This window comes from Amphiura filiformis, chromosome 2 (genome assembly GCF_039555335.1).
Source record: "Amphiura filiformis chromosome 2, Afil_fr2py, whole genome shotgun sequence".
Classification (NCBI taxonomy): domain Eukaryota; kingdom Metazoa; phylum Echinodermata; class Ophiuroidea; order Amphilepidida; family Amphiuridae; genus Amphiura; species Amphiura filiformis.
The window spans coordinates 21,351,851-21,375,683 of record NC_092629.1 but is presented as its reverse complement, the minus strand read 5'-3'; the positions used below and the strand labels follow the sequence as shown (position 1 = coordinate 21,375,683).

General features: G+C 35.1%; 2 protein-coding genes across 2 annotated transcripts in view; both read left to right on the top strand.

Annotated features, from left to right (window-relative positions):
• The first annotated feature begins 1,114 nt into the window (after positions 1–1,114).
• On the top strand, positions 1,115–11,197 carry LOC140138987 (neogenin-like). Its single transcript, XM_072160770.1, has 5 exons — positions 1,115–1,429; positions 2,372–2,446; positions 6,885–7,199; positions 10,088–10,378; positions 11,172–11,197. Exons 2-5 carry the CDS (start codon positions 2,383–2,385, stop codon positions 11,195–11,197), a joined length of 696 nt encoding a protein of 231 aa, XP_072016871.1. The 5' UTR covers positions 1,115–1,429; positions 2,372–2,382.
• A 40-nt stretch (positions 11,198–11,237) lies between these two features.
• LOC140138976 (uncharacterized) overlaps positions 11,238–23,833 on the top strand; it is a 43,609-nt gene continuing 31,013 nt past the window's right edge. The window contains exons 1-6 of the mRNA XM_072160760.1: positions 11,238–11,525; positions 18,325–18,612; positions 20,342–20,629; positions 22,427–22,546; positions 23,202–23,318; positions 23,520–23,642. Of these exons, the coding sequence (XP_072016861.1) occupies positions 11,450–11,525; positions 18,325–18,612; positions 20,342–20,629; positions 22,427–22,546; positions 23,202–23,318; positions 23,520–23,642 (1,012 nt within the window). The 5' untranslated portion in view covers positions 11,238–11,449. The remainder of the gene's footprint in view (positions 11,526–18,324; positions 18,613–20,341; positions 20,630–22,426; positions 22,547–23,201; positions 23,319–23,519; positions 23,643–23,833) is intronic.

The window sequence follows — 23,833 nt, the reverse complement described above, 5'->3', positions numbered from 1 at the left end:
CTTGTTCGTCAAGCTGAAAAACGGTGCTTTTATTTCACATGTCATCGTAGTTTCATTATTTTCATTTACGAATCCCATGTATATACAAGCCCATATGAGTTTCATTATTCCGTTATAGGCGCATATCACATCACATGATCACATCACATCACATCACATCACATCTATTGATTATTATATACGTTTAATAGTCAGAAAGGAGTATGTTATTAAAAATGTCGTTCGTGTTTTAGCGAAAAAAAGGGCATTGTTGATGGGCGATAAAGGGGGTATTCTTAAAATTCACCGAGCATGAGCATGATGAGTAGGCCTACCCGCCGATACACGGATTGCCGGAACCGGGGGCCTACGGCTAATTTCCCCACAACCATTGGCACAAACACTTTAAAAAAGTAAATATATTACCCCTATCATGCCTACGACCTTAATCTTCTAAACAGGGAGTGTGAATTTCAGATGGGATTACCTGAATGGGTGACTCCATTTGGAATCTACATCTCTGTGTGTGGGATTAAAGTCATGACTTCTATAGGGAGAGGGGGAGGGGTTGGACTTCACCTGAAAAAAAAACCAAACATTTTCCCCACTGCACTATGAAAATAATTAAAGGCACCATGCAACAATTGAGAATAAAAGAAAAACAATAGAGATTTTCAATAACAATGACTTACGACATGTACGATATTAATATTTTTTTAAAGAAATGGAGTTTAATATTTAAATGTATGTCATACATAATACTAAAAGTAACAAGTAACATTGTACATAATTGTATAAGCTTATGATTTAAACTGTAGACTGTATCCATGGTATCTGATTATTATAAAATCTAAACTGGATAATTCTTGATCCCGAGGCACTGCTGTAATGTTTGCACCGAATAACAAAAGAAGTTAACAATTTTACCCATTTTGTGGTCAAAAAGGTGTACAAATTACATTCTTGTGGTCTAACTGTTGACCAAGTTGGTATAAAAATGGTTTAAAAGTGTATGTACTATTAGCGCAAATAGTTTCATTCTCGTCTTATACCACCAGTGACACTGTGACAGGTAGGTTTTACGGAATAAATACAACGGTTACGTTAGTATACAGCTTGTATGACGTCACAAGTCGTCTAACACGAGATTGCCGCATTTGATACGCATTGACTTCAATACGCGGCAGCTATTAATAAAAAGTACTTGGTTTAAACTTGGTAATTGTACTTGGTATTGGTAATACTTACATCAGACGCCCATGCATTGTAGTGGTTAACTTCAAGTGTAGAAAATAAAATCAACATGGTCGCTTAATTACTGCTGAGGAATATATCATGGGATATATTTGGATATTTTAATAATTGGAATGTTCTGTTTACGGGAATTAACAAAAACTATTTGCTAAAGTTGTTGGATAAAATAATATAAGACTAAGGGAAGACGTACCGGGTGAGTTGGTGATACTTGTTATTATTATTATACTATATTCTATACGGTATGAATAAACTCGTAATTCAAAATAACATCATCAACATTACAGCGTGCTGTTCACAAATACTACCAAACCACCAATTACAAATACACATTCTTTAGTTAAGCAAACACACTACTCACACACCCCTATAACATAGGCCTTCACACTCCGTACATAGATATGCCTACTTGGTACAGGCCTATATACCTATACCAAAACGAGGACATGCGCATGTGTAGGCCTACACATATAAGCAGGCTATATATTCATATCATCATGAGGAAATCTTTCAGTGCTATATCATATGTGAGGACATAATTAATTTATGTATAAATTTTGTATATAAAAATTACTATAAACTTAGTCAAAAAAGAAATAAAAATTTCACCATGGGGTATAGCCATGGGACATATACTGCACAAAGTAATAAATAATATAAACCACATTGGGCAACACTGTTCAAACACTTGTTGAAATCTTAACAGTTAACAGTTTTATTAACACGTAGGCCTACTATGAAATGTTACATTTTTGGCACTCTTGTTACACTTGCACACTATTTCTTAACGCGTTCAACATAATTATGAATGTTAACACTTCCGGGTAACTTTGAACATTTGAGTTAAACATGTTGATAACATAACATAACATAACATAACATAACATAACATAACATAACATAATTTAACATAGCATCACATAACAATATAAAAAATGACAAATTATGCACAAATGTACCACGAACAAATTCAAAAGATGCCCACACCCAGTGCATTTAAAGAAATTATTACCTTAAAACCCCTTTTGATTTTCAATACAAAAAATGTTGGAGTGTCTTCCCAAGAAAAAAGCATCGTATTAAAATGATTCAAAATATTTTTCATAACTAGATTGTATCTTAATTGTGTTTATTTCAGTGCATACAACCATGGTGAGATGGCGGGCAAGGTTGTCGTTTGTAGCCAGTCTGATTATGGCAGTGGCAATACAAGGTAAGAAAAAGTTACTGTATGTTATGACCCCCCCAAAAAAACACACAAAAACACCGACGTGTTTTGAAAAGAAACTCTAATGCATCATAATAATGTGAGCCATTAATACAAATATTGACTGCTATGAGGGGCATGTTTAAATTTTAGGCCCAAGGTGATCTCAAAACCATGCAATGACCCGAGGTGCAGCCAAGGGTCATAGCATGGTTTTAAGATGATCGCGGGCCTCTAATTTTAACCATGTCCCGGACATAAAACAGTCAATATTTGTTTTATATACAGAATGGATCTACGTGGAATGTTGCGATTGCGCAGTGTGATCAGGACGCACGTGACCGGTCAATAGTTCATTTCCATAACACACAATACACAATTCATAATAATATAAGATCTAGCGTTTGAAAGTCTACCTTTTGAAAGCATCAAAAAACAAATTGAAACAAAATTTCTTTTGAGTTGCATGCTTCCTTCAACTCCTCATAATTTCTCTCGTAATTAAAAACCGACTTTGAAAGTTACAAAAAACAAAGATTTTCTCCTATAATTATTTCGGATACTCATAATTTTGCTCATAATACAATGTAAAACAGAAGAAATAGATTTTGAAACCCTCATAAAACAGATTCAAACATAAGAATAACTTTGTTCTACATGCGTATTTCCAAAGCTCATGATTTCCCTCATAATGCAATGTAAAACAAATGAAATATATTTTGAAACCCTCATAAACCAGGTCAAACATGAGAATAACTTTTTTAAATGCTTATTTTTAATTCTTATAATTTCCCTCATAATACAATGTAAAACAAAAGAAATAGTTATTCAAACCCTAATAAAACAAAGTCAAAAATACGATATATTTTTAGATGCTTATTTTCAATTCGTATAACAATTATCTGATAATACAATGTAAAACTAAATATTAGATTTATAGACCCTAATAAAACAAAATCAAACAAAAGAATAAGTTTGTTTGTTCTACATCCTTATTTTCAATCCTCAGAATTTCCCTCATAATGCAATATAAATCAAAATAAATAGATTTTCAAAGCCTAATAAAACCAAGTCTAACATAAGAATAACTTTTTAAATGCTTATTTTCAATTCTCATAATTTTCCCCATAATTCAATGTAAAATAAAAGAAATAGGTTTTAAATACCGTCATAAAACGAAGTTAAACATAAGAACACAGATCCTTATTTTTAATTCTCATATGTTTCTCATAATACAACATACGAAAAACTTTTTAAATACTTATGTTAATTCCTCAAAACGTCTCTCATAATACAATGAAAAACAACAGAAATAGATTTTAAAACCTTCTTAAAACAATGTCAAACATACGAATAACTTTTTTTCTAGATCCTTATGTTTAATTCTCATAGGTTTTTCTCATAATACAACGTAAACCAAAAGAACATATTTTCAAACCCTAATAAAACAAGTCAAACAAAAGTATAAGTTTTTTAGATGATTATTTTCAATTCCCACAATTGTCATCATAATACAATGAAAAACAAAAGAAGTAGACTTTAAAGGTCTCATAAATTAATGTCAAACATAAGATTTACTTTTTTTCTTGATCTTTATTTTCAATTATCACAATTTCCCTCATATTATACACTATATAACAAAATAAAATACATTTTAAAATCCTCATCAATTAAAGTTAACCTTTTTTGTAGATCATTATTATTAATTCTCATAATTTTTCTCATAATACACCGTAAACCAAACAGATTTCAAACCATAATAAAAAAAGTCAAACATAAGAACAAATGTTTTAGAAGCTTATTTTGAACTCGTAATACAATGTAAAACAAAAACAGATTTTAAAAGCACAAAGACCTAGTGGTCAAATGGCTCCGTTTTAGCTTCTCAAGGGGCCGTGAATTTACTCGATGTTTATGTAATGTAAGGTAGAAAAATAAAAACTGCCGCATTCTCCTGCGAGATTCGATGAAAGTGCAAAATGTTACCACTTTAAACTTCAGCGGCCATTATTTCAATGTTCATTTTCTCGGTAAAATGACGATTTAGGTACACGATAACTCAATAAATACAGCATCTATAGGTAAGCAAATATGATCATCGTAAAAAGCATGATCGACTCAAGAAACGGTTTTCTCATGTTTTTATATTTTGGTCTATTTCCGATTTTAGGCATCATTTTGTGCAAATAGGCGTTTGTGAATTTTAAAAAGTTCAATTTGATGCCTTATATGGTCAATATCTCAAAAAATAAGGCCAATATCAAAAAAAATAAAAAACTGTTTTTGGAATGGAGCCTCAAGATTGAGCTAAAAACAAAATAAAATATTTTGGAAAGAGTGTTTTTTTTGTCATGATGTACCTAACAAATATTGCCAAAAACTCACTTTTTGTGTGATTTTCTTCATAATTGTTGTTTTTACCCCAAATCTGTATTTATATTAGGATTTATTGATGTCTTGCCTTCATAAAAATGTATACTTTTATGTCTTGCGCGAATAATTACAAAGTTATTGCACTTTTACTACATGTATGTCTGAGAGTACACAGCCTCCTTAATATAACTGATTTCATTTACCCTTCAAAATGAGAAAATTTGGGGTCACCTGGCCTAAAGTTGATTTTGTGAATTAAGTATTGCATTTTTGAAATTGTGACTATTCTGATATTTTCATGAGCATGTTTGTGGATATTTAATTATGCATGTTAGCATATTGTAAGGATATTGTCAGATAAATTGTATGGTGGCATAGTGTTCCTTATTTAATGACATTCATATTTGATACATTGTAACAATTTTTACCACTGTTTTATGGTAAAAATTCTGAAAACAAATGTGGTAAAACATGGAAATGGTTGAAGGAAGTAATGTGTTTTCTGAAATTTGGTTAATTATTAAAATGACAAAGAAAATGTAAGTTTTTGTATGTTTGTTTACAGCAATTAGCACTAGGCAGTGTATTAATGACATGATCATAGTTTACGAAAAATGGTGTAGGAATGAAAATCACATTAAATGTCACATGTTCAAGATTAGGTATGTGATTGAAATTCCTAAACACTTCTTGGCTAAACACATTGTCCTAAACATGTCATGTGTTGAACAGCATGTTTAGAAACTAAACACTATAGTGTCCAGGTCAACTAAACTTTATAGTGTTTAGTTTCTAAACATGGTGTTGACTGCGGTAGAAACTAAACGTGTCACAGTGTGTAATAAGTGTTACAGGTTTCTAAACATGGTGTTGACTGTTATAAAATAAATACTGTGACACGTTTCATAAGTGTTACAAAAAAGTGTTTAGAATCTAAACGCTTGAATTGTGCAGTTTAGGCAAAATATCCCACATGCTCTCAATAATTGCCCCAGAGTAAAATTTTAAGGAATTCTATAGAGGACGTGAATGTGTGCGAAGCCTGAAAAGCTGAATACTAACCCCACCCCACCCCTATAAATCGTGCCATAGCTGACAACATTTATTTAGAACATGTTTAATACATTCAAGAACAATTCGAGATCCTGAATAAACACCGTTTAGAGCTACAATGATTTTTCGAGGACTTTTGTCGGTAGGATTGTCGATAATTAAAGTAAGCAATCTGACCAACAGAGGACCGAGCTGCTAACATGTGAATGTGATGTAAAGGGTTTGTGCACGTAGGGGTGTGTTTGCAACATGTGAATGTGGTTCCGGTGGGTCGGTTTAGTGCATTATGTTAAGAAGAAAGCAAGACATCGATGACGCCGTAATAGCCTGGCTGCAGGTTTAGCTATAGTTTTGCCAATTAAAAATCCCTTCACCTATCATGCTTATAATACTATCATTGTTCTTTCTTGTGAACATAATAAAATTTGGGTTTAATTGTTGAACCGTTTGAGAATTTTAGGATGAAAATTAAGTGTCAATACATAAATTACAAATCGAAACTTTTCAAATTGCATCTATTTGCCATACCGAATAGCCAATTTAGGGTAAAAGAGCCCCGGGGGGTACTCAGTACAAATGACCATACGGGGACGTGCCGCAAACATGGGTAGCATTTTCAGCCTTCTGGTATATCAATGACCCCTTTTTCAAAGCCTATTTTGGTATATGAATGGGTCCTTTTTAATAAATTTCTCAATTGTTTCAGAAAACAGCCCCATTTTTCCTTAATCTAGCCAAAATTTCCCCAAAATTTTGGGAAAATTTGTAAAAACTAAGAAAATTTTGGGTAAATTCGGCCGAAAATTTTGACTTTTGGTATATCAATGGGTCCAAATTTCTTGAAAAATTGGTATATTTATGGGTCTACTTCCAAAATCTCAGCGGCACGTCCCTACCAAAACCAAACTTGAGTACCCCCCCCCCCGGGAAAAGAGCCTTGCACGAAATTATTTTTTGTTCGTATTGTTTATGATTGTTGTCTTGTTTCATCATTTGCCTTTCGTATGTTTAATTGCAGTACACTCTCAGCCAGGACCTGTCAGTAATCTGGAGGTGGTACGAGGCATATCTTCCTCTGAACTCAAAGTTACATGGACCACACCCCAGACCGCTGTACATAATTATATCGTGGAATATATCCCACTTGAAGAAGACGGTTGTTACAGCACTGATTTTGTACGCCAAGGCTATGGGGCCTACCCCCACACTGTCACCGAAGTTACTATCAGTGGTCTTCAAGCGTTTTCGAAATATAATGTGTTTGTGACCACGAGCAGCAGTAGCCATGTGAGAGGAGAGGAGCGGTCGAGAGAGGGAACGACAAGAGCTGCTGGTAAGCTATAATTATTAATTATAAGGGCTGAAAATCATAAGGTTCTGCCTATGAATACATTGAATCTTTCGACAATCAATTGGGGCTACCATATGCTACGTTCCCAATGAACATCCAATCACGGTCATGTCCAATCTACATCCAGTAGCGTCTTACCCCATCTCTGATTGGCTCAATATAAATGATGTAGCCCTCTTTGTATGCGTATTTGAAATATGATCGCGAGCACCAGTTATGGGAAAGGAGAGGAATGATCGAGAGAGAGGGAACGATATTAACAGATACGTTACCACTGATACGTTACAATCAATACGTAGGCCGACAGGTTATTTTGCTCAAACACCTATTGTTAAAAAATCGCCCATGCATCGTTTCGTGTTCTGAAACTATTAAAGCTTATACAATTCAGAATAATTTTCATGGTTGATATTTTGTCATTTCTGAGACAAAACTTGAACACTTTATCGGAGAATGAACCTCTAAACAATGGAAAGCACGGCGCTATATTTCGCTTGTTCGAAAATACTTTGTGTACCTAAATCAATAGGTCATCCGATGGAGTAATCTGCAACTGTTGATTTTGCATCCATCCTCCTTGAGATTTGGATTACCGTGTCTTTATTTTTTGACTGATTTCAACGAATAATGCCTACTCTGGAAATATACCGATGTGGAACACCTAATTTCAATAAGTTAATGAGAAAATTATGAACTTTCAACAGATGAAGGGGTAATGTGGGTGATAAGGCTGTCAATCAGGGCACCCACCTTTAACCCTAACCGTACCAAACATCAAAAAAACATCAATTCAGAAAGCGTAGGCATAAGCAGGTATCCCACGTGATGCTATTGCGTCATCATGCTAACAGTCATATGGCGACGGAAAGCTTGGCCGGGCAAGCTACACCCCCGTGGCAAGGTAGGCCCGTGCACGGGCGTGGCACCCGAAGGGTCGGGGGTTCAAAACCGCACCCGAGAAAAAAATTATCTCCTTCTTCTTTCTTTCTTTCCTCCCTCTTTCCTTCCCCTCGCCAAAAAGCAACTGGGGCGTTAGGGTTAATTACCAACATTATTAAAAAGTCACTCTGTAAATGGGGAATTCCAAATAAACAAAGATTCGAAGATACCTAAGCCCACAAGCCACAGAACAATTGGTCCACACTTTTGTGTCATCTCGCTTGGACATGGGTAATGCCATTCTGTTTGGACTGCCAAAAGATCATAATCACAGATTGCAACTTAAACAAAATACCGCTGCAAGACTGGTCACTCGCACAAAACATTCTGAGCACATCTCTCCTTCTGGCTCCAATACAAACTTATGCTGCTCTCCCATATATGAACGTCTTGACTTTTACAACCCTTCTCGCCCCGATTTCGTTCTACAAATAAAATGCTGCTTGTTCAACCTAAATCATCTCGGTCATGGGTGATCGTGCCTTCTCTATGGCAGCCCCACGCATAATGAAACAGTCTGCCCAATTTTATTCGCAGTTGCTTGTCGATCAAGTGACAAGTCATTCAAATCCTTGCTCAAGAAACATTTCTTCGAGCTGGCTTATGAGCTGGATTAATTTGTAGTATTTTTTGTTTGTTATTTATTGCTTCATGTATATTGTTGTTCTTGCTACAGTAGCAAACGAAAAAGAGGTGAATTTAAATTATGTCAGTTAGGGTATTAAATAAAAGGCACTAAATTTAATGCCCACGTGACCCATGGGCGCTGGCATACCAAGACCACCAAGTGATCAGTAGATGTGCTACAATGCTAAGAGACAGTAATTTTTCAGACAAATAATTGCTGAAAATTTGAAGGCAACTTAATTATACATTGGGGGATTCTGTTTTTTTTAGTATGTTTTCAAGAACTAAATTTTGAAAGTTTTGATCGACGGAAGAAATAGTTATCGATGGAAATTCTTACAATAATACTACAACTTGAGTTGCAAAAAAACGACAAATTTGCTCGAAAATTTGGACATGCATCCCGCGTTTCCAATTGAAATACACAGGAAGACCACCCGCTGTGCCAAGGGTGGTCTTCTGACATCCTGCCCAGACGCTGTAATGTCAGCGCCCATCTGGTAACGTGGGCATTAAATTAAGTGCCTTTATTTAAATGCCCTAAGACGACTGTATGTTGTTTTGCAGTTACGTTAGTTAATATTTACCAGGAATTTTCTTTGAAAAATACTAATTTTGTTACTTTTTGAGAGAAAAAAACCTACAATTGCTACAGGAATATCTAAAGTTATATATTCTATGATGCTTTTTAAAATTGTAAATGTATTTATTACTTAATTCATTTTCATCTTTGTGGACGGACAAACTGTAGCACGAGTTACCGTAGCTACTAGTTACCATTTTTTTTGCAAACTATGAAAGGCAAATCTACATTTTGGATCTTCTTTGCACAGCTTCATTAAGGTTTTGTTTCATGTTTTTTGTTGTTGATTTAAATTGCTACAGGAATATTGAAAATTTGTAAATGTGTTTATTACTTAATTCGTTTCCATCTTTTTACGCGCATAAACTGTACCACGAGTTACCGTAGCTAGGAGTTACCATGTTTATTCAAGCAAATGTAAAAATATGTATAGGGCCCTTTTTTAAGGTATATCAAGATAAGTAGTTACATATCATAACCAAGTACTCTTTACAGCGAGTTTTTTGTTTGTTTGTTTCAGAATACCATCTAAATAAAAAAATGTTTGGCATTAAAATACAAGAATAAAAATTCCACTCAAATGAGTTTTAAAAACTGTTTTTAAACGGATGCCCAAAAATGTAAATAAAAAAGGTAAAAATAATCAGTGCAATCCACAGCATAATGAACTACATCAGATCATCATGGTTCATGGTCCTTGTTCTTTCCTTACTTTCAATAGTGCCCACAGGTTCACCCCAATCAGTGCTATCCACAGCAGTAGGCACTACATCCCTGGATTTTAGTTGGAGCGAAGTTCTTTGTGGTGATAGACGAGGCCACATCAATGGCTATCATTATGAATTAAGGCATGATGGGAGTAGTGACGTAATCGCAGCCGATGTTACAGGCCGTAGTGGATCCATCAGTAACCTAAGTGCAGGAATTGAATACAGATTTCGCGTCGCTGCTAAAACAAGCGCAGGAGTCGGAGTATATAGTAATGACGTCACAGTTTCAACAATATTAACAAGTACGTATGAAGTTAGTTATAATAATTTTCAAATTTATCAACCATAGGGCAATACAAATCGTTTTAGGCCTCATCATCATCGTCATATCCTTATTCTTTTTCTCTATCTTCTTCTTCTCCTCTATATTCTTCTTTCACCATCACCTTCGCATTGTCTCCTCCTCCTCCTCTTCCTTCGTATCCATCTTTGGCTTCTTTCTTCTCTTCTTAGTCTTCTTCATTATCTTTAGCAAAGTCATAGTTCATAGAATTTACTACCGTATGACAAAACAGAAAAAAATAGTGACTTTTTGCACAAGATTCGCAATTTAAAGAGAATTGACCAATGCTCATTCTAATGAGGCTAGTATATGGACAATATACGTGTGCTCTTTCATTTAATGACATAAAATATTATTTGAAAAAATATTGCAAGGAAGACTTGAGGTTTTTTGCTGGGATAGGTCGTTTTCAACTGATTTACCACATTCGCATTATAACATTGAATTGCGAATCTGTTGACCAATTGAGAAATTCATTCGATATAAAAAATGAAGGGAACACTCCAGGTTTTGACAAACACCAATCACAGAGGCCCATTTTCGAGCTAGAAGCTCACATAGCTCTTACGATGCTATGCACTCACCCGCGTAGTGTAATCAAAGACTGTGTAGAGACAATTTACTGCTTGCTTGGAAGCTCTTGGACGAAGATGTGTGCCCATGTGTATCGGGTGGAAACTACGCATAGATGGTTTATAAGAGAATCGTTTTTGTATAGAAACCTTTCCATATATATGCTCCTCCTTCTCCAGCCAGACTTGTTCTTCAAAATGTTTAACCAGATTGTGTGTAATTTACAGTTCCAGGTGAAGTTACCAACTTATCTGCTTCACCTCACTCTGCTCTCTCTGCAACATCAATTCATGTCACCTGGCAATCTCCACCTGCCAGAGTTGATACCTTCAACATCCATACAAGACTCGTCACACAAGACCAGTGTTTGCATACGGACAACTCTCCCAAGAACCTCTATGCCGGTACAACAGAGACATCTATAACAGTAGATAATCTGCTGCCATATTCCACGTACATGTTTTACGTAGACGCTGTCAATACCTTAGGTGCTAGCTTGGAAGTCAATGTTACAGCAACAACGAATGAATCCGGTAAGTTTATGGGAATATGATGTGCTTAAATGCCCAACATAAAAATCTCAAGATACCAATGTACAAATCTAAAATTTTTAAAGACAATTTGTTGGAACGAGTCGACATCAGTGTGAGAGGATTAATTAATTATGATTTAATAATTACGCACAAAGTTCTCCATGCAAACAAAATTCGAATAGGATATTCAACTGTCAGTCTGAAATACCGGTTGGTTTATTGTATTGTATACCGCGCACAAAAGTATCTCTACACTACTAAAAGTGTATGTAGCCGACTGAACTCATTCTTGTTTTCACTTTGCAAACATTAATTTTTAGAACCTAAAGCATTACGTAACAAACTCCTAGATTTGTGAATCAATTAAGCCCAAGGTAGTAAGCAATCATAAGGATGAAGAAAATAGAAACCTGCCAACAAGTAATTCCCCCAGTCGAAGCAAAATTAATTTCTGCGCATTATGACACCTCGTTTGCAGCAATGGTCTCAATATGAAAGTTGCAGTGAAATCCTATTTCCTTGTATTCAGCATTCATTGAAGAAAATCTGCTCACTCTCTTTTTTGTTTCATGCATTTGGAGGGAATCAAAACATGTGATAATCAATAACAATAGAATACATGAATACAAAACCCACCCAAGTTCATACTTCGGCCAAATTGAGTTAAGCATGGAAATATCACATGTATATAAGAACAACTAAAATCCAACCTCAACATGCGTCTATTGAGTGAAATCCAGCATGTATGAAAGGACAACCCAAGCCCAGGACTTGAGACTTGTAACACATATCATTGAGATCCAGTATGTATGAAAGAACAAACCAAGTCCATTACTTGAAACACCTGGAGAGATTGCTGGAGAGTGACCTTTGAAAATAAAATGGGGTTAATCAAGGAAAATGTGTGGTTTATATTATATGGCAATGTGCTTATCAACATACATACCTCTGTGCTTTATTTTATATTATCTTACTAGTGGTATTCTATTATTTATTTTATTTATTTCTTATTTAACCTGGGGTGACCAATCAATGCACTGGCACTGTTCTCCCTTGGTTCCCAGGTTCCCAGGTGAATTGTAGGTTGTATTATTCCCATTCCAACATTGTGATTCAAAAAACAACCCAATTCTGGCATATAAAATTGCCCTCTGAAATGTTAATCATCATACCTAATATTTTAACCAACTCATTTGCATGTAAAACTTGCCCTATTCACAAGGTAAATCTAACTGAAGGAATTAAAAAATTAGATTTCTCAAAATCACTTTCCAAGGACATCAGTGATCATTATTCAGGTAATTTTAAATAATTATTGAAACATGAAGATTTCAATATGATTTTAGACCAGCAAGGTACTTACAACCTACAATTGTAAGTTTCAACGGTAAAGCAAGATTCAAATTTCATGATTGGAAGGTTTTACAAACAGATGTAATTCTATTGGTCTTCCACTTCTTATGATCTTCTTGGTCCAAGAAAACATTGAATTTGTCATGTTTTAATACGGAATTAAATAAACAATGACCATTGGTGTGAAAAATGACATTTTTTTTATTATCACATGTTTTGACCTCCTGCAAATTCATGAAACAAGAAGAATAATCCAATCAGAGCCAAAAACATTTCCTTCCATGGATACTGAAGGCAATAGGAATTTGAGTTGCTTGAGTTAAACATCTGCCAAAAAGTAATTACCCCCTTTAGATAATGGTCATTATTTCTAAACGGTGGATTGTATGTCGAATTTGGAATATGCAGTACAAATTATAATTATGATAATTATGATGCCTCATTTGTTGCGATGGTCCCAATACTACAGTCGCAGCGTACATTTAAATGAAATTAACTCAAGATTTGAAAGTTGTAGCTAAGTCCTATTGCCGTGTATTCAATGTCCATAGAAGAAAATATTTCTGCTCTCATAGAATTAGTTTTCTTGAGGAAATTATTCACATAAGTGGTCATTGTTTACTTAATCCCATAAATTATTAAAACATGACAAATTCAATGTTTTCTGTGACCAAGAAGGTCACAAGAAATAGAAGATCAAGGGTTACATCAGTCTGTTGTGAACACCTCCCAATCAGTAAAATTTGAATCTAACTTTACCACTGAAAGATTTCCTTCAATGGACACTGAATACCACACAGTGTCATCGGCCGATATCTTCATGGCAGAAAATGCCATGGTAGGTTGAATCCACAGCCACGGATGGCCATTGTATTCCCACCTGTTTAATAGTTTTTAAATGCATAGTAGGCTGAAGGACATCCGACTAAGGCTAATATATGACATTAGCCTGTGACTGACCTCTGTACGGTCAGCGAGCATACATTCGCCATTGTCATATGCTTATAGACTGTCTCTACGATAGTCTCCTACACAGCCAGTTTGTGTCAGTCGGTCTGACACTAGTCGATCCTGTATGTTCGTGGTAGCCACATATAGTCTGGCCTGAGACTACCTCCACGAGGTTCTACGCTGCGCTATTTAAAATCTTGAATTTTGGTCACTTTTTCAGCTCAAGACGCAAGCTACTCTCTCAAAGCGCAAACTAACGACTATCATATCTGTTCAACACGTATTTTCAAGCTTATGAGACCACATCTGGTTTCTTGTGTAAAAATCATTTACGGGAGATATTCATCATTTTCCAACCCGGTATCCGAAGATTTTCGTCTGATATCAAAATCGTGCATAGCAATTCACGTGTATCGATCCCGTGTATTTATTTGAATATCTCTGCTGCATCAAATAATTATTAGCCAGGCGATGTCGGTGTGTACCAGTAAATAGGATTTTGCTGCAACTTTCAACTCTTGGGTTACTTTTATTAAAATGTACGCTCCGACATCAATATTGGGACCATTGGAACAAGTAAGGTGTCATAATGCGCAGATATAAATTCTGCTTCGGCTACACATTTTACATATTCCAAATGGCATACAATAAACGGTTTAAGAACAATGGCCATTATTTAAAGGGGTAATTACTTTTTTAAATGTATGCTGCGACATCGACAACAAATCAATATTGGGACCATTCCAACAAATGAGGTGTCATAGTGCGCAGAAATATATATTGCTTCGAATGCATTATCCAAAATAAGGTATACGAGCAACCGTTTTGGAACAGTGGTCATTCATTAATGGGGGATTACTTACCAATAGCTGTTTAATAGCAAAAAGGTCGAAGGTCAACATTAAGGCCCATATGTGTCAAGAAAGTAATGGTTTTTTTTTTAAAGAAAACTACCTGAAGTTAAAAGTTGCAGTTTACAGCAATCAGTGGAATATTAAGCAAACATTGTTGCAAAAACAAGCAAACACCCGCCATTTATCTTCGCGCTGATTCAAACCAATAGAAATAACTGCAACTTTTAAATTCCTTTTTTTTCTTTAAATAAAATAGTGTGGACATGATTAATAGTTCTGAAGCTATAGGCGTATTTATCGGTCATATTTTTAGTTCAAAAAGCAATTTATTGTCTTTTTTACGAAAACTTTGTTCCTGATATGCTTTACATAACTAAATTTAATGAGTTTATGATAAAGCATACCGTTCATCTGTATTACAAAATTATTAATGTGCATTTATCACCCAGCCCAACATTACATTCAATGGGAGCAAGATGCTGTTGATCTTCGCTGAGAGTGTTTAAGTGCTGGCAACCTCTCCTCTCCTGGGTTATCACGCATTTTTATGTTTATGTTCCGGTCACATCACCAATGTGTTTTTATGATATTTTTTAAACTTAATTTGTATTTTACTTGGTACATTGTAATAATTATACTTCCTTCTTGTACTGATTTTTAAATTCTGCCTCTATTATTTGCTTTTTATTTTACCATGTTGTAGTAATAATATTAAATACTTGTTTATGTTATTATGTTGACTTTCATGTGAAAGTTTAAGGTATATTTATAGGTTTAGCTTTGCATGTTTTCTCTGTAAAGCGCCCTGAGGCTTTGTTGCATAGGGCGCTATATTAAATCTTTGTTTATCATTATTATTATTACTATTGTACTGAGCACAAAGTCGCAGTCACAGACCAAACTTAAATTTTTAACAAATACAAATTGTAACATTATTCACAGTAGTTTAGATCTTTAGAAATGACAATCATAATATTTTTTAGCCCTACATCATTTTGTACATACACACTTGTTAATGCTCAGCATGCTGGCTATAGCCTTCAACAGGCCCGTACGCAGGATTTTTTTTTTGGGGGGGTGCTGATTTTGAAAAAGTGGACTTTTTTTCCCAGGGGGGGTGCGATTTTGTGAAAAGTGGACTTTCTTCTCCAAATTTGGACTTTTTTGACCAAAAAAGCGTACAAAACTTGATTTTTTTGCTCGCTACGCCCGCAAATTCTGCAATTGTGGGACTTTTTGTATACTTTTGCAAATTTGGGGAGGTGCGGTCGCACCCCCCGCCCCCCCCCCCCCCCTCCTGCGTATGGGCCTGGCCTTCAACATTAAGAGTCCCAAGTTTTGTGATTGTTTAACTTAAAATATCAGGAGCTATCTCACGAGCCACTGAATTTATAACATGCTTGTTGTACTTGATGCATATTTCATGATGAATCCAAATAATTATGGTCTTGGCAATGTACAATTCTGAATTGTTTGAAGAAAATGTCAAATCGACACACTTTCATGTAAAATGCACATAATATTCTCAAAATAATCTCTACGTGTTACTTTAGTTATAACTTGATAGACCGTGATATTCAGTCGACCCTTACGAACGATAACAAATGAACTGGCAAGTAAACATGCCCACATAGGATTGAGAACAATAACGACTGAGAAAATCAAAATATTTTATGCTTTCAATGCAAGTTTTAATACTGCACATGTAAATGACAATTGCAACACTTTAAGGGGGTACTACACCCCTTGATAAATTTGTGTCTATTTTTACACTCTTTTTTCTCAAAAACTAATGACACAATGGTAACAAAATTTATGTATATTATAGGGGCAAGGAATCCAATTACTACACTTGTGATTTCAGTGATCCACGGCAAGCGGTTCCTTATTAATGATAAGAAATAAGGTACCGCTAAGATGTACCCCATTTCCTATCATACTGAACCGCTTATCTTGAATCACTGAAATTTCAGTGTAGTAATTGGATTCCTTGCCCCAATAATATACATAACTTTTGTTACCAGTGTGTTATTATTTTTGAGAAAATGCAAAAATAGTCACAAATTTACCACAGGGGCGTAGTACCCCTTAAAATGAATTCATCAATTCAAATGTATTTTACCTTTTAAATCATTAATTCTTTTTTGTATTAATATTTTCTTCATCTTTTTCTTCTTTTTATTATTATTATTCAATTTAACATCATCATCATCATCATCATAATTATTATCATTATTATATAAGTGTTATTATTATTATTATTATTGTTGTTGTTGTTGTTGTTGTTGTTGTTGTTGTTGTTGTTGTTGTTGTTGTTGTTGTTGTTGTTGTTGTTGTTGTTGTTGTTGTTGTTGTTATTATTATTATTATTATTATTATTATTATTAACATTATTATTATTAGTAGTAGTAGTAGTAGTAGTAGTAGTAGTATTAGTGTTATTATTATTATTAGTAGTATTATTATTATTATTATTATTATTATTATTATTATTATTATTATTATTATTATTATTATTATTATTATTATTATTATTATTATTATTATTATTGCAAAATTCCAAGACTGGTCTGGAAGGGTCTGCATAACCGCACGGGGTAAATATTAATTGGGGTGTGTCGGGAGATGGTGTAAAGTAATTGTTTGACAGAGAATGTGCTTTCCATGAGTTTGCATTATGGTGCTCATAAGTCATAATGTAGCGAATTTGCCTAGAATTTGAGCTTTGTGAACCGCATTGATACTCATCCAGTAATCTTTGTATAGGGACTTCTGCAACATTTCGGACCCTTTACCGTTGCAATGCTAGTAAATGATTTCAACAAAATTCGCAATATGAAATGCTGCATTCGGCGAATTTCACTAAAATGAGAAATTTAAAATGAGAATTCTTTCAAAAAGCGATGAGAATTTGAGAAAACGATGAGAATTGAAAATGGAACTTTATACGCTGTGGGACTGATCGGGTATGTTTCGGGTATATTATAGTGTTGTTTTTTTAAATTTGAGACAATGTGACAGGTTGCTTACATAATAATTAGCATTTCTCATCAATTTGGATGAGAAAGCCTGCTCCGATCAGTCCCACATGGTTTAAGGTGGTACTACACCCCTGGCCAATTTTTTGCCTATTTTGGTATTTTTCTCAAAAATTAAAGCGCATTGGTGACAAGCAAGATATGTATATTATAGGGGCAAGGACTACAACAACTGCACTGAAAATTTTATTTCAGTACAGACAACAGTTGTGGAGTTACAGTCAAAATGGGGGAACCAATATTTGATCAAGAAATCAATAACTACTAGTCTTGAGTCACTGAAATTTCAGTGTAGTAACTGGATTCCTTGCCCCTATAATATACATAACTTTTGTTACCAGTGTTTTATTAGTTTTTGAGAAAAATGCAAAAATAGTCACAAATTTTATCAAGGGGTGTAGTACCACCTTAAAGTTTCATATATGAGACAATTTTCAATTCTAATCGTTTTGTCTAATATTCTCATCGCTTTTTAAAAAAAAATCTCATTATATATTTCCACTAGTGTTTATTGATTTGATCAATACTCGTTTGAATTTTAAATCATGCTGACTTTAAATGTAACGATACTATTTGAGCAGTGTATTTGTATTGCACCCATAGAGCCATCTGCGTCACCGTTGGGAGTACAATTCTCGTCGACAGCAAGCACCAGTATAACATTCCAATGGTCACCAATATCATGCGGAGATCGGAAGGGTCGAATTACTAGCTACTCTTACCAACTGTATGACTCTAATGGCCTTGTTGCATCTGGGTCCGAACCAAGGACCTCGATTGTAATTGATCAGCTGATTCCTGGTATGGAATACAGGTTTCGCGTGGCAGGTGTGACCATGATTGGCGTGGGGACGTATAGCACGGATCTACGGGCGTCAACGGATATGCAAGGTACTGAATTCAGCTTTGTTAGTAGTCGACTAGCGGCACCAAATAGTCAAGACTACGACGACTATTTTGAGGTCGAAATCTATTGACCTTTTCGGTAAATCCCATAAGCCTGTGCGAGTAGACCTAAGATGTCGTCTTTTGACATGATGCGCACATCGTTTAGTGAACATCGGTACTGCGCATCTCAAAGTCGTGAAGTGCGCAATAACGATATGTACGCATCGGCGCGGCGGCGTGACGTCAAATGACGACATTTCAAGTCTTCTCGCAAAGGCTTATGGGATTTACCGAAAAGGACAATTAAAAACTCGTGGTAACTAAGTGACAAGTGTAAACAACGGATGGTGCAGTGCAAGCAACATGTAAAGAAACACATAAAACCACAAAATACTGTTAGATTAAAACATGGGGACGTATAGCACGGATCTTCGTGCGTCAACGGATACGCAAGGTATCTACATGAAATGTTATGTTTAGCAGGCCAAATTTCAACGTTGCACTATTTTTAGCCTAATGCTAATGTGAAATTGTGTTTACCAGGCTTTTTTTTTACTGTTACACTATTTCCCCTGGTGAAATTGTGTGTTTACCGGGCAAATGTTAAATTTTATTTTACACTATGGAGGGGGTTGGGTTGAAATTTTCTTTGGCGGCTGATTTAGGGGGGGTTGACATTTTCGGGGGGTGGTTGAGTTAGCAAACCAACTCATGGGAGTTTAACTCTCTTAAACCTACCACCACCCCGCAAACACCACATTTTAAGTAGACCAATTTCAACCAAATTTACAACGATGCAAAGCAATTTTAGTCACGGTTGTTTCATGTATATAGAATTTGCTTCATTATTAAGAAAATTCAAACAATAGGTGGCGCTATTTATCGTAAATCGTATTTCTTAATTTGCAAGGGGTATGTAATCAATACTGCCATTAAAACAGATCGAATATGTGTAGCAAGCAACAAAGAAATTTTTAAAACATATTCCATTAAAAAATAAAAGGAATTATTTGTATTAAAAGCTTGGAAGAGTAATTTCCAGTAACTAAATAGCGCCACCAAACTTGTCATAAATAGATTCATTTTATATCAGAAAAAGCATTAAAAATTGCTGTGAAAGTGAATAATGTTGTAAATAAGGGGAAATTAAAGTTGAAAATTACTCAAAAGCATCTGTATACATAAACATGTTACCGCTTTTAGCTATTTACGCCTAAAAATGGGTTGTACATGATGTTTTGTTTGAAAAACTAATAAATGATCACATCAAACATATAGTATAAAGTTAGCGTTCTGTATTTATGCTTTATGGAGACACAATAAATAGTCGCCATCGTCAATCAAGTCATAGTCGAAAGGCGTGACTACCGCTAATAGTCATAGGCCAATTGCATACTTTTTATTCGACGTAGAATATTCGTTGCAACACGTCTTTGTCATATAATCTTTTACCATTATATTTACGAATGTTTCATGACGTAAGATCGATTGCTATGTTCAAAGGACATTCGACATCACACATAATTCATTTTTCCATATTTTGCCGTCAACAAACATACGTTAGAAGATGGAAATAAATTGAAATAGACTGAATAACGAATACTTATTGAACGAATATTCTACGTCGAATATTGGGAGTATTTTTGCCCTTAGTGAACTACACCTAGCATTGCGACATGACTCAAATGGATACCTACAATTTTACGCTAACAACCGTTTATCATTACACTAGGTGCAATACGACAGGACTCAGAGGGATACCTAGAATTTTTTGCTAACAGCCAATGGGGGTTTCTTTGTCACGACACCCAATGGGATCAAAACGATGCGATTGTCATCTGTCGACAACTCGGATTCACCGACGAGACCCGGGTTCAAATCCTGGATAGAAAGAGTAAAGGGCGTGGACAGATTGTGGCGAGTGGATTGCAATGTTCGGGGTCTGAGAATGTGCTTATTGATTGCCAGTTGAATTATGGTTCATCTTGCAGTGGTAATAAGAAATCTGGCGTTGAATGTGGTGAGTATAATTATACAAAGTTAATGGCGCATTAAGAGCATTTCACTGGCGTTTGTGTACCCCATTTGTGTAGATCCATATCAAAAGGATGCACTTTTCGGCTGCTGGAATGGTATGTCATTCAATATATTAAACGGTGCCTCATTTATTTTAGGCGATCGGAAAACACCAAGTTCAATAGGTTTCAACAAAAATAGTATTCCACACGTCAGTGCATTCATAGTTAAGAATCACTGGTCGACACGAAGCTATGGGGAAGTACATACAGGGTGAGTCAAAAAAAGTGCAATAGAGAAAATAATCCATTTTTATTTAAGAACCGAGTTGAACCTTTTGGGTTTTAAAACATTTTATAAATGATATATCCATTAGTGACCTTGTGTAAAAAATTCAAGGAATTAGCATTTACCGTTTTGTTTTTATGACACATTTTATAGCGATGCCCAATTTTAATGTTTGTCCACGAGACAGCTAAAATTTGAATGTCAGCCCACTCTGTGTAAGGTAGATTTGGAACAACTGCCATTTTCTCAACCTCATTGGCATTGAAATAAAATGGAGCACCCAAAGTGTTATTGCCCTTGGTCTTGTTTAAGGAGAAGAAACATTATTTGTTGTTATTTTCATTTTACCTTTACTTTAAAGATGTTTATTCTCTATCAAAAACATACACATTTTTAGGCGGGTTTTTTCAAATGTCGAAATGAAATGCGCGCAATTTGAAGTGGAGAGAATTGCAAAATATCCAGTTAGTTGGACATATTGGGATTAAAAAAAACTGGAGTTGGAGTCGAGTGAGGTATGAAGGACTTACAGTAATGTTAGAAAGTTTGTTTGAACAGAAAAAGAAAAGAAATTAAAATAACGCAACAATCAACCTTATTTAAATTAACGTCAGTTTCAGAGCTGGTGCCTTTATCGTGCATTGTGTGCTCTCATTCAAAATACATGGTACCTCGTGGACAAATAATGAAATTGGGTATCGCAGCAAAATGACTCATAAAAATTAAACGGTAGTTGAGATTTACTTTATTTTTTCACAGAAGGTTACAATTGAGTGTGCCATTTATAAAAACTTTCAATAATGGGAAAATTCAACTTGGTTCTTACATAAATATCGATTCTTTGCTCTATTGCACTTTTTTTGACTCACCCTGTAGAAGATTTAGGAGACAGTTTCTAAGAGCAAGGCGTATCCCATGCAAACATGCAATAACTTGCAATGCTTCAAAATTTGATATGGGCAGTTACAAAATGGACCCATCCCAGTTGTTAAGTTTTTTCAAGATAGGGCTTCACCTCACACTGCCAGAGTCGTAAGGCAGGGGCTTCAGGAACTATCTTGTAAAGCAATTGTATGTTATGTATACTGAGGTGAGATATTGAAGAATATGTATGCAATAAATGGTTCAAGCAGTGAACCTATTCATCTTGTGTTGTGTAAGTCAAACCATGATTACGTCGATCTTCGTTTAAATGACAATAGCTCCCAGATGCATCAACCTATCAACTTCAGATTAATAGATCAATAAGTTAACATATGCCCCTTTCTATTTATAGTACAAAAACTATATTAATTAGCAATTTTATATTTTTGATATATTTTTGAAAATGTCACATAGTCCGGTACCAATCATTTTGATACACCCTGTATATGATTTTACTTCAAGGTATATGGCCTTATAGTTGCGTATTATTTAGAATTGATTTGGAACATTAGATTAGAATATCGCAGCTTTTTATAGTTTTCAATTGAAGATATTGGTTTTTCTGTATTAATTTCATATTTTGATTTAGATGCCGAAGTTGATGAATGTTCCAGTTCCCCGTGTCGAAACGGGGCTACGTGTATGGACCAAACAGATAGCTATCAATGCCAATGTGAAGATGGGTATGAGGGTACTAATTGTGAGACAGGTATGACCCCCGTTAGGCTTCAAAATGACAAGTGCAAAAAAAAGCATATGAAACAGACAGCAAAACAGTTTAATGTACCAGTTATGTTCACCCATGTGTAATTTATCATAAACAAAGACAAAATAACCTGAACCCCATTTATTGAAATCGGTTTAGAGTTTAATGAAACGCTGATTAAAAACCCCACGAAAAGAAAGAAATCAAAAGTTGCATTTACATGTTCTAAACGTCTTTGTACAATTCAACAGAACACCCAATGGAGTATTCTGAAACTTTTGAATTTGAATCTTCCTTGGGAATTTGATTCACCGTGTTTTTATTTCTTGACCGATTTCAAACAATGTTTTTAGCACCTCATTCGTTGAAATCGGTCAAGAAATGCGATGATCTGAAATCCTAAGAAAGATGCAAATTCAAAAGTTGCTGTTTGCTCATTTGGATGCTTCATTGATTTGTACCCAAAGCGTCCTCGAACAAAAGAACTGCTTTCCACTGATTAGAACATGCAACATTGATTTTCCTTCCTTGGGATTTGGATCACCGTTTCTTTAATTATCAATTAATTAATTTTGACATAATAGTGTCTTTATTTGGGATGTACAGGGGTGAACATAATTAGTACCTTAATTCTTTTGCGATCTGTATTTTGCTGTAGATATTAATGAATGTACGGATGGAACGCATGATTGCGACGTCAACGAAGAGTGTGCTAATCAAGATGGTAGCTTTACGTGTACGTGTAGAGCAGGGTTTGGTGGAAGAAAATGTAAAGGTATGTATTTGGAGTTAGAGAGATTTGGAGATATTGTATCCCCCTGTATAACACCTCTTTTGATGTCTAGATCATTTTCAAGATTTCAATAACATTTTCAATTGCACCATATAGCAGGATAGATAATATCTTCAAATTGAAACCGCATCTTTATCTGCAACACCTGATAAGATCATAGTTTTCATCATCTCTGTTTATTAGATATCAACGAATGCGATATGAATCTGCATAGCTGTGATCCAAATGCAGGATGTACTAATACGGATGGAAGCTATTTATGTGCATGCAATGATGGGTTTACTGGCGATGGGTTGACGTGCGATGGTAAGATCCTATATGTTTATACATGTACGTGTGCATGGGGGTGTAGGGTGTGTTGGGGTGGTTGGGTTGGGTGCGTGGCGCGTGATTGTGCCGCACATATGCTATTTGATAATACGCGATTTTGATTGCTTGTGTGCTCTGTATTGTTTATAATAAGGGTGTGTAGAAATGGGATGATGGGTTGTTATCTA

Excerpts from the sequence above, each read along its gene's own strand:
- LOC140138987 (XM_072160770.1), top strand. The coding sequence starts at position 2,383 with ATGGTGAGATGGCGGGCAAGGTTGTCGTTTGTAGCCAGTCTGATTATG. Across the intron at positions 7,200-10,087 it reads GGGAACGACAAGAGCTGCTG|TGCCCACAGGTTCACCCCAA; the intron begins GTAAGCTATAAT and ends TACTTTCAATAG. Across the intron at positions 10,379-11,171 it reads AGTTTCAACAATATTAACAA|CCAGACTTGTTCTTCAAAAT; the intron begins GTACGTATGAAG and ends CTCCTTCTCCAG.